At 40.8% G+C, this 11,334-nt stretch overlaps 1 protein-coding gene across 2 annotated transcripts in view; it reads right to left on the minus strand.

Annotated features, from left to right (window-relative positions):
* LOC130431897 (kinase non-catalytic C-lobe domain-containing protein 1) overlaps positions 1 to 10,846 on the minus strand; it is a 24,510-nt gene extending 13,664 nt beyond the window's left edge. For both annotated transcript variants that reach the window (XM_056761120.1, XM_056761121.1), the window contains exons 1-13: positions 10,283 to 10,846; positions 7,966 to 8,164; positions 6,786 to 6,844; positions 6,437 to 6,592; positions 5,151 to 5,268; positions 4,471 to 5,066; positions 3,810 to 3,924; positions 3,372 to 3,443; positions 3,169 to 3,230; positions 2,929 to 3,087; positions 2,756 to 2,833; positions 1,209 to 1,293; positions 915 to 1,122 (exon numbers count right to left, since the gene is read on the minus strand). In XM_056761120.1, coding sequence (XP_056617098.1) covers positions 915 to 1,122; positions 1,209 to 1,293; positions 2,756 to 2,833; positions 2,929 to 3,087; positions 3,169 to 3,230; positions 3,372 to 3,443; positions 3,810 to 3,924; positions 4,471 to 5,066; positions 5,151 to 5,268; positions 6,437 to 6,592; positions 6,786 to 6,844; positions 7,966 to 8,164; positions 10,283 to 10,390 — 2,015 coding nt within the window. In that variant the 5' untranslated portion in view covers positions 10,391 to 10,846. The remainder of the gene's footprint in view (positions 1 to 914; positions 1,123 to 1,208; positions 1,294 to 2,755; positions 2,834 to 2,928; positions 3,088 to 3,168; positions 3,231 to 3,371; positions 3,444 to 3,809; positions 3,925 to 4,470; positions 5,067 to 5,150; positions 5,269 to 6,436; positions 6,593 to 6,785; positions 6,845 to 7,965; positions 8,165 to 10,282) is intronic.
* Positions 10,847 to 11,334: the final 488 nt, after the last annotated feature.

The following is an 11,334-nucleotide window of genomic DNA, read 5'->3' on the forward strand; positions in this document are numbered from 1 at the left end:
CAGCTGTATCTATCTTTTATAAATATGATTAAACTAAATACTCTTCAAAGATACGACGTATGCAATACTACTCTATAGGTACACAAGACTAATTTGAGATCAGCAGAAACTGTGTGTGTTACGCCCGCTTCAATGTTCTGTACAAGAGACGTGATGTGAAGGATGTCCAGAGAAGCAGCAGCTGCTGTTTCTGTACATCAAGTATGCTGCATTAGGCCGTGTTCAGAATTGACTTCTTTTTAGACAAAGGCGCTTTTTTAGTAAAAAAGACGCCGGTAGCGTTTGGTTAAAAATAGCAGCCGAACGCAATGACTTCGGAGAAACAGATAGGCAGCGTAACGGAAGTCTATTTGAATAATAATCATAGAGCGTCTTTGCAATAACTAATCACATATTTAAACGCAACAATACTAATTTCTCTCTCGAAATGCAATCAGAAGTTGTTTAAAGTGAAAATTAAACGTACATTTATCCAAAACTGTAGCAAACGGCGTTTCGGCCGTGTTTGATCTTTTTGAACTTGAGGCCCTCAATCACATTCCTCACAAGTTCTTATGGAAACGACTGGTCTCTGTTGTCATTGGTTAGCAGTTAGTTTGACGTAGGGCGTTTTGTTTTCCAGAAAAGTTGAACTTTTTTCATCCTCAAAAGACGCTCTAGGCAGCAGATGAAGACCCAGCGCAGGCGTTTAAAAAAGCGCTCAGGAGGGTTATTGAATTCATGGTTTACTCCACAGGACTATAATGTAAAACAGACACTAGCAGCTTCAAAAAAAGAAGTCAAGTGTGAACACGGCCTAGTTGTCTTTTTAGGCACACCTCGTGGATTCTGAGCTTTCTTTACACATGACAACAGCAGTTTTGAGGAAACATCAATGAAGATCATGCTCATGAAAGTTTATTTGTGGAGCAGACCTGCTGTCAGAAGTCACAGAGTCAGTCAGTCGTTCTGTCAAGACGGAGCGCTCAGATTGATGATCAGTTTCGAGGATGTTTGGGGTCAGAACTATGGGACTGAAGTGTGTGGCAGGAGATGTGAAGGCCTCTGGCAGCGGGATGTTATGATGAGGAACAGGACCAGTTACAGGAGCCATCCGGCCTTCACTGACCAATGAGACAAAACCTGCAAGAAACACAACAACACAACACAAACTTGTCAATAACAAACAAAGACTTCTCCTAGTGATGAGAGTTTGGGTTTACTCTCACCTGTCTGATCTTCTCCCAAGTGTGGATCAGATGTGTTTTCAGCACACTCAGGAGAAGATGTTTGGTCTCTACACCCAACCAACACCTTGAACGACAACACAAACCTGCTGACACCTCTTCATGCATTAACACACATCACTGAGACAACAAGCGTCAAATCAAACATTCCTCATGACGATCTACACAGAGGAAAAGGATCTCGCTCACGAGTTTCTCTTTTATAGCTCATGAGATCAGTTGGGTTTCATTGAAGTATAAATGACTTTCTTAGTGTAGTAAGAAAGTAAAACGACCTCATAAAGTAAGTCTTGATTTAAGACAAAACATAAGAAATTTCAGTGAATTTGTGCTTAAAACAACCTTAACAAATCTGGCATTGGGATAAGAAAAATGATATTGAATTCAGTGACTAAGAAAAAGGTCAACCTTAATTCAGAGGATTTTTCTTTACCCCATTGGCAGATTTGTTTAGCTTGTTTTAAGAACAAGACTCATTTTACTCAAGAAACTGCATCTTGATTTAAGAATGTTTTGACCAAAAACAAGACAAACATAATAAGTAAGAAAGTCATTATGACACTTCGCGTCATGTCCGGTATAGACACAGTGTTAGTCACAGATGTCACTTCTAGATTTGCTGAAGAGAAATAAAAAGAGAAGCAAAAGAGACTGTAATTGTTAAAAATAATATGAAGATTATGGAGGTGTAAAATTAATATAGAAACAATCTGGATTTGGGCAAATGAGATAAGAAATGTTTGAGTTGATATTGAGATCTTTAATAATATTGACTTTTGATTGCAGACGAGACAAATCTGAGCTCAGTGTGACACATTGATGACGTCTCTTCTCAAACTAATGACAGACACATTGTCAGATTTCTGAGGATTAATATCTGAGATACACGTGATACTTTAGCAAAACATTTCCATTTGCCCTGGATCTGATGTCTGTCACGAAACGTATGAGCAGAACCCAGATGCAGGCAGACGAAGTTAAACAAAATACTTTTATTTAAATAACAAAAACAAAACCCACGATGGGGCAAAACAGAGACACGTATAACAAAACAGAAAACTTTCCAGGAGGGGAACAAATCAGCTAGTAAATAATAAGTCCAAAACACGAAATACACCAACAGAACTCACAGGGAGGACACACACACACACACACACACACAGGGTAATTTAAGACTTAACACTAATGGGAAATCAGACGGAGAAACAGGGGGGCGGGGCTAAACGAAAAACAGGAGGACACATGGCGAATTATCAAAGCATACCGCCACGTGTCTCCACATAAAACAAAACATACACACAAGACATGGTACTGTAACAACCCTGTCCCAAGGCACGAAATCCAAGAACAGAAAGGACAGGATCGTCACAATGTCATTGATGTGTGGGAGACATAAATGAGATTTTAAAGAGGTGACATCTGTGATCTTTCTTTCTTCAGGAGGATGGAATGATGTCACGCGTGTTTGTCAGATTCTGTCCATCAGCGTGTGTCTTCAGAACCGTCTCTTCCGGGATGTTGTGATGTACCTGCTGTAATCTGCGGATGAGCTGCGTCCACACCATCTCTGCATCCGTGCCCTGACGGGCGAGGTAGTCACGGCAACACTGAAACACATGACACGAACATCAGTCAACAGAGCGGATGTGCAGACCACTCCTGCGTTAGCACAAATGTAGGGCGGCTGTTTAAAGACAAGCACCTTTTTCACCGTCTCAATGGACGGCCGTTCCACCGGAGTTTTTCTGGCCATCTCCAGCAGAAGTCTCTTGAGTTTTCTCGGCATGGCCAGCTTTTGATTTGGAGACAAGTGAAACTTTGCTGTTGTCCAGAGGATGGCAGCCACCCCGTACACGCACGCCTAAAGATGAGCCACAACTTACATTTATACAAAACACACATTTATACGAAGCAATCCAGAGCGATTAACACACAGTCAAACCTTTTCTGTCACAATTCCATGTGTTTGAAATTCAGGAGCCATGAAAAACACGTCACAGGAGGCTGTGAAGATGACAGGCGCAAAAAAAATGACAATATGAATACACAATATACACAAAACTCACACATGTTCCACAACAGCTACTGCTTCCCTAAAGATGTGATCTGTTGCTATGGTAACCAGGTGTCCTGTGATGGCTGTACCTGTGTTTTTAGATCTCATAAACAGCATCTCTCCTTCACGGGTCACATACACAGAGTCCAGGCACAGGTCATCTTAAAACATACTCAAATATATAAACAAACAAACACATCACACATTATTAATCAAGAGCTTATTTCCAAAAAGAGATATAAATCATGTTTTTTATTGTGCTTTCCAATTAATAACAATCAAACTGCCTTTGGTGTGTTTTGATTTAAGCTGTAATAACTCACAAAATACAGCTGTTACTAACGCAATTAAACACATTAAAAACATGATTTTTGAAACATTTGAAAAAGGGAGTTATCTCCTTTTGGAAAGAAACTCTTCATGTCTACAGTAATAGTGAATGTTTAAATCCTACTAGATAAACCTAATACTTGTGTGACCAAACTACAAGCGGCGAGAGCTGGTGGTGATGATGTAGATGTGATCACCTGGCAGGTCGCTGTAGGTCTGAAGTGTTGTGAGACACATGTGGCATAAAGCCCAGAGCTCATTCACAGAGAACGGCTGAGAAGACTGTGAGAGAACATCTCGCAATGACATCCACTGAGAAACACACACACACACACCGATATGACACACAAGAGACACAAAGACTTCTGTTGGCATTGTCTTCTACATGATGGTTTTCATTACAAATCACATTAAAGGGACAATTCACATAAATTCTGTCATCATTTACTCGCCCTCATGTCATTTCATACCCGTATATCTGATAAACACAGTGAAAGATATTTGGAAGAATGTGAGTCATTTTCAATTCCGGGGCATCATTGCCATAAGAATTGAACGGTAGTCAAAGGTGTCCCAGAATTCTTTGCTAAATTCTTCAAATGATCTCATTTCGTGTTCAACAGAACAAAAAATACAATATTATTTTCCTACTATTATACTATATATATATATATATATAAGAATATACTATTCTTCCAAATATCTTTCTCTGTGTTCATTGGAACAAAGACAGGTTTGAAACAAGCTGAGGGTGAGTAAATGATGACAGATCTTTCATTTTTGGATGAACTGTGAATGAGGTCAATGTGAGATGTGTTGTGTTGTATAAAATCTGATCATCATTATCAAGTGTTTTACCCGCTTCTGAAACGTCATACTTCTGCTCATGTGGTTTGAGCCAGCGCGCCGTTCTGCATCCTCACTGGTTTCCTCGTCTACAGCGTCTCTCTGACGGGTCTGCTGTATGTCGGGTGCTTCAGGTGTGTGGTCTGCCATCTCTGATTCCTCTCGCTCTGAATCTGAAGCCGTCTTCAGCGCGGCCCGATGCAGTCTGTCACTCCAGCCCGTCACTGCGTTCTCCTCCTCTGTGATGTCTGAGAGATCGGCCATCATCATGCTGATGGGTGCGTGCGGAGGAGGAGAGAACGCTGGAGGGTTGTTGGAATCTGGGACGGAGCAGGAGCGGTTAAGGGCTCTCCTCGCCCTCCCTGAGCTCCTCCCCTGACTCCTCCTGTGGACCGGCGAGCTGTTCTGAGACCTGCTGTCTGATGAACCTCCAGACCACGGAGAGCCGTTAGAGATCATAGCTCTGCGTCTCACCGCCAGCTCTTCTCCATCGCACGAATCAGACGAGAAGTTTCTGATCATCACACCGTCGGCGCGGGGATTCTCCACAGAGTTTGATCTGGAGCTTTTATGTTCCACAAACTGCTGACCGGATGTCTCCCATCCGTCTGTCAACGGCCAGAGAAAAAGAACAGTTTTTTACACACTCGACGAATGCTGCAAAACACAACACAATCCATCAACACAGAGACCTTGAAGTGCGGCGACCGACTCTATGGACAGAACCCTTCGGCCGATGGCAGAGAGACTCCGACAGACGGATGCGGGCGAGACGTTACCGAGCACAACCTCCGCCTGTGACATCACATCCTGTCCAAACAACACAAGAACAAGACATGCTATCACTCCTGATTCAACTCGCCTCTATTCATCATTTTATTCATTTATAAAGAAAGACGAAGGAAGTTTTAATGTGTTGTCTGTTCAGCCATAGTCTGAATTCACCCCCTATTAGTTCAGCGTGAATTCTTTCTAGTGATTATTCACACTCATGGGAGACAGCGGTCAGGTTAACATCATGAAATCTGTCGGTCAGTGTCTATCACACTATCTGAAATACACGGATGGTAGAAAAGCATTATACACTGATAAAAAGAAGCAACAGATTTTTTCTGTACACTGCACTAGCTATGAATAACCACAAGGTGGTGCTTAAGGGCACTCACTATTTTAAGAGACATTGAGCGCGTTAACAGTCTTATGCCGATTATTCTTAATAAACTGATATATGTAAGGTCGTGTAAATGTGTTCTTTTATCGGGGAAAGCTCATAAGCGCTTTAAGCGAAAACCGATAGGCAGAGGTAGTTTTTTGCCCATTACTCCGATTTCTGATTTTAAACGCGTTATGTTCATGTGCGCATGTCTGAAAGCGCAGGCATAAAAGTCCCAAACGGAAGTAACAGTAAAATAACGTATAAAAGTCCGCTCTCGAATTATGCAGTTGAAAATGAAGTCGTTTTGTTGAATATGCAGGTACTGCGGACATGACAAGAGATATTCTGCATTTTTATGGACTAAACAAACTATCGACGGTGACGCGGCAGGTCTCAAACTTCAGGGTAAACACAGTTTTCTGGGTAGCTGGTTTATTAAGATGCAAGTAAACATGTGAAAACAGATTTATTTTTATGCTGTATTTTGATGGATATCCGTTTGTTTTGCGCATGTAAACGAACTCATTGTTTTGTCACAAAATCAACACAAGTGATATTTGTGTAAGGCGTGTTTGTAAAAAACTTTAATGTTGTGATTTAACTAAGGCCTAGTCCTGACTTAATCTATAATCCCTGTCTGAGAAACCGCCCCTCAAAATATTAAGAATACAGAACTGAACTGTGAGATCAATCCAGTCTCACACAGACATCCAGACAGTTTCTGTACACATTAAAGTTTTATTTTCACTTTCAGCTTTTGCCATTTCTACAGAGAAATTTATATTTTACAGTTTATTTTCTTCTTATTGCATAAATCAAAACCTGTGAAACAGAGACCTTCAGAGGCGGTCTGTCCTCAGGGTCCTCCATCTGCATCTGTTTCAGCAGACGTGTGCTCTCTGGACTCAACTCCAGATCAACATCACTGATGTAATTCAACGCTGATGAGAGGGAGGAGCCTAATGAGAACACGTGACCCTGACAGAGAGAGAGAGAGAGAGAGAGAGAGAGAGAGAGAGAGAGAGTGAGAGACTTTAATTGGTCACTGAACATGAAAACATTGTGTCATCAATAACTTAATCTAATATTGTTTATATTGTTACAATAAATCAACATTTGTACTTTTCATTGATGTGTTTATATGTTTAAATATCTAAACACTGCGGCTCACCTCAAACGTGTTTCCAGTCTTATCAAACTCTGGAGGAATAAAACAGGCATCAGGATCATCTGAAGATAAAAGAACAAACAGAGAAATGAAAGCTGGTTTGACACAGCAATCCTTCTTTCAGAGATGTTTCTATATAAAAGCACAGCTCTGTAAAGAAGAAGTTGGCTGTTTATCTAGGGCACAGAAGAGGATTCACATCCAGACACTTCTGCAGAGTTTGGCTCTGTTAAATGGGTCAGACTTTCTTCTTCTGTCAGAGGATCCTAAGGGTGACGCCAGTGGCTGAAGTCATCCCCCCCACACATGTACTGACCCTTCACATCAATTCAACGGTTTCAGAACTACACCAAACATCAAAGTTTTTGGTTGTAAGGCCCCCTTTGTGTAGGGTGCATTTGCTTGGCAGCCCCCCAAATAAAGACTTACATTCTTAAACTCAGGATTTTAATTCAACCAAAGACACTTTCAGTTGCACGATGCCGGAACATCAATTCTTAATGTTGGTGGGTTTCTTTTTCTGAGGTTTGATTGCATAAAATGTATCATCAGATCTGACAAAAAACAGATTTAGACAGAAGCTGGAGTGTCTTTGAAATCTCTATCTTGTCCTATTGTTGAAATTTAGTTTCACATGTTTCTCTTGAAACTGCAGTGAGGCTAAATGAAGAAAAAAATTATTAATATCACTTTAAATGTATGTATGTAAATTTATATTGTACAGTATATTTGACCTGAGTTTCTCTCTCCTTTATCTTAAATGTGTGCTTTTCTGTGACAACTTGTGTGTGGACATAAACCTGAATACACACCAACACATGGGGTCACTGTGGGCACAAAAGCATATAAATCGTACAGAACAATCTAAAATGCAAAAAGTTTACCATGATGTTCTATTCATTTGATAGATTTCTGACTGTTGATACGGATGAGATTTAAGCAGAAGTCTCCATTTAATCTCACAGATGTCTGGGAGAAATAAGGGAGATATTACAGATATCTCAGTGACATTTCTTACTTATGAGTCGGGTGTGGGTTTAAAGACAGGAACTGACATTATTATGAATTTTTTGCATTCTTATGTCCAATTTTTCATGGAATCTTGAAGACATGAAGTGTTTTTTAACAGATTGGAGGTGAGTGAAGATGATCTTTGAAGAGCTGAAGGCAAACGGTGACTCACCGTTCATCTGTTCCATGAAACACACGTTCCCGTGAGCGTTGAAGGCCAGTGTGTCGGGTGTTATACAGAGCGTGTGATAGAGCGGAGAGAGAGAGATGCTCTGTAGAGAACACACACACTCCACACACACCGCCCACAGCTCCTGTTCCGTCAGACCGTCATCTCTCAAACACAGAATGTCTGCCAGAGAAACATTCTCCTGAGAGCAAACACAGCAGGATTAAACTCATTCACATGTACACTGACGTCTGTTCTTCTTTAAAGCCTGTGAAACATTCAGGGAGTTCAGAAGCTCTCACTTGAAGGCTGTGTCACAGTTCAGGGACTGTGTTCTTTGAAGGGTGCATTTATGAGCGATTGCTCCACAGCAGCGCGTCTGAAGACTGAAGGCTGACTCGATCAAAGGTTGCTTCAAATGCAGCCCCAAAATACGACCTTATTTCCGCAGGTTTTTAAGGGTGAAACGAATGTAACAAAACAATAAGTCTAACTTTAAATCTCTGCTTTAATCTATAATTCTCACATTTGTATACTTTGGTCAGTTATTAATAATAATTTATGAAGTTATTTATTCGTTATTTGAATGAATTAAAAGAGCAGTTTCATGTCTCTCCTTATGTCAATTGTAATCAGTGTTGATGTAGGATATAGAAAGTAATTAGTAATAAGTCATTAAATACATTTTGGAGAGAGTCATTTGTGCAGTAATCTAATGACACTATTGAATAGTTTAGATTAATTTACCCAACACTGTATATGATGTTGTTCATTAACAAAATTGGTGCGTTATTGTGTTTTAAATGAATAAGGTCGGTTTATTTAATATACTGTTGGGCTGTTTTAATATATATAAACCGCTCATATTCTCAAAGATAAAATATTATTTTCTGACTCCATATTTGTATAAAAAAGTCAGAAAGGTGCTGTTTCCTGCTGACGCAACGAGGAAATCTTCTGACCGCGATGCTAGGCCGTCTCGTTTCAGTTCGCTTCTTGGACTTTTGGGGCTGCGTGCTTTGAAGAACAAGTCCTTGTTTTTAAGTCGGCGACCTTAGAAGGTTGAGGACCCTGAATTGGGACACAGCTGATAAACTCCTTGACATGTCTTTTGTAAGTTCAGATAAAAGTAAATGTAATGTTTTTATACATGTCTTCTTTTCTCTTTACTGGTATCATGACTGTTAAGCACCACACCTGATGTTTTTCCCTGTGTGATGTGAGAGTCTTGTGTGATTCAATGAAAGAAATGAAATCCATTCAGTTATACAACAGATGCATGGCAGTGTCATTAACGTGCTTACTGACCTAAAAAATACAGCAGAATCAGTATGTCATATCTTCTGTCTACACTTTTCATTTATCTTCATGTATGTTTTGCATATTTAAGCTGCTAGACAGTGTTTCATTATTTTTAACACAACCACAAAGATCTGTTGCATCTGTTCTCTTTTTTTCGTTTCCATTTCATCTTTTTTTCAGACATTTGCACCCCACGCAAATATACAAACACACACTGTGCACGCGGTCTAAGTGTTATTTCTGTGTTAATATTAAAATATAATATTGAATAGATGATGTGTGTATTTGACAAAAGGGAAAGAGGACAGTTTCATCTGGGTCATTTGTGCTGAGAACAAACCACAGCCTGAGCTGATAAACACCATGTGAAACCAGACAAACTGTGTTAACACAACACACAACACAACACAGCCATATCAAACACACCAGAACACATTTATTCATAGAGAGACACTTCAATTCATTTCTGGTGTGAAACAATAACTGATAAGAGTGTAATCGCATGCAGCTGTGAGAGGAGGGGACGTAAATAGACACAGTCCCCAGAGAACAGAGCACGCGCACGCGCACGCGCACGCGCTGCCCTAGATACACTCGTGCCTGAACCTCTGCTTGTCTGGAGTTATTCAACACCTACTGTATGTGTTCAAAACTCAGTGAAATCACACAGGTCTCAGATCAGTGACAAACACCAAACAATATGACAATAGTGCAAAATAAACATCATTTTTAAAAAAAGAACCTGTTTCTTATGTTTGCCTGTAACTTGACATATTGTGCCGCTTAACACCTGCTATGTGTCCTCTGATCCAGTAAAGTTGTGTAGTTTACTACAGTTCCATCAGCTCCTTCTGATACTCACACTGCACTCCTCACAGACACACGTTCAGAGGTACACGTGGCACCAGCAGGAACTCACAGTACTTTATAAATCAAACTATTATATTACATCATGTGTGATTCTGTCATTTCTACCAATCAATCAGCTGTCACTCAGTCAATCAATCATGAACGTCACCTCATCCTCGAGAAGTGGAGGGAGACGCTTTTTCTTCTTCTCCTCATCAGAATCTTCATCGTCGCCGTCATCCTGCAGGTGAAGCGCTGCGCTCCCGAACGTTCCCATGATGCTTCAGGATCAAATTCCAGAACAGATGAAGCGTCCGATTCTCTCGCGGTAACGCCACGCGTTGAGACGTCAGCTGTGAGATCGGTCTCCGTCTGATCCGCACTGCGGAGAACGCGCGCGCTCCGGTCCGATTCGCTCGATGGCAACGGGGCAGTTTGCAAACTCTGCTGTCATGGCAACGACCCTCTCCCGCACGCCTCCACGCGGCAGTGCGTTACGCATGCGGTCATGTGACGCTCACTTTAAAAGGACAGGTGTCTCACTCTGTTGATATTGACATTTGGGTTGAATCAGCAGTAAACAGAGCTTCTCACCCACAACATCAGAATCATTCAGTGACATCATCTGCTGACCTTCACAAGAGCACATGAATGATGTAGCCTGTTAATAATCCATCATTGACAGCTGCATGGAGAACATGACGGGTTCTGCACAGGTTTGAGTAAAATGTAAAGGATTGTTTGAGCTCAGAATGAGGTCTGCTGTAAATAATGTGTTGTAATAAATGTAGCCACCAGGTGGCGATATATCACTGATCAGAATCCAGCAACATCTTATAAAACACAGATTCATGTCACATTTGGAGATTGTGAATTGTTTTAGGAGAAAGATGCTTTTGCTGTATCATTCACACACAATCTCATCAGCTGGTATTGTCCTTTTTTTCAACAGATCCCAAACCAGGGAATCAATAATCTCATTTTTATCAGGTCTACAAGAGTCGTGCTTTATTAACATTGATGATCTGTGAAACGAGATAAAAGCGAAGTACAACAATTATTTAAACACACTTACATGAGTCACTGACAAACTCAAACACAACAACAAGAGTAAATGTGATCTGTTTACCAAAACCAGCACACAGTGACCCACTGGTCCAGAGTCAGTGTGTGTCCACGGGCAGCAGGGGTTAGGTGTGATCTGTTATGTGACGGGGCTTT

The sequence above is a fragment of the Triplophysa dalaica genome, chromosome 11 (genome assembly GCF_015846415.1).
Source record: "Triplophysa dalaica isolate WHDGS20190420 chromosome 11, ASM1584641v1, whole genome shotgun sequence".
NCBI lineage: Eukaryota > Metazoa > Chordata > Actinopteri > Cypriniformes > Nemacheilidae > Triplophysa > Triplophysa dalaica.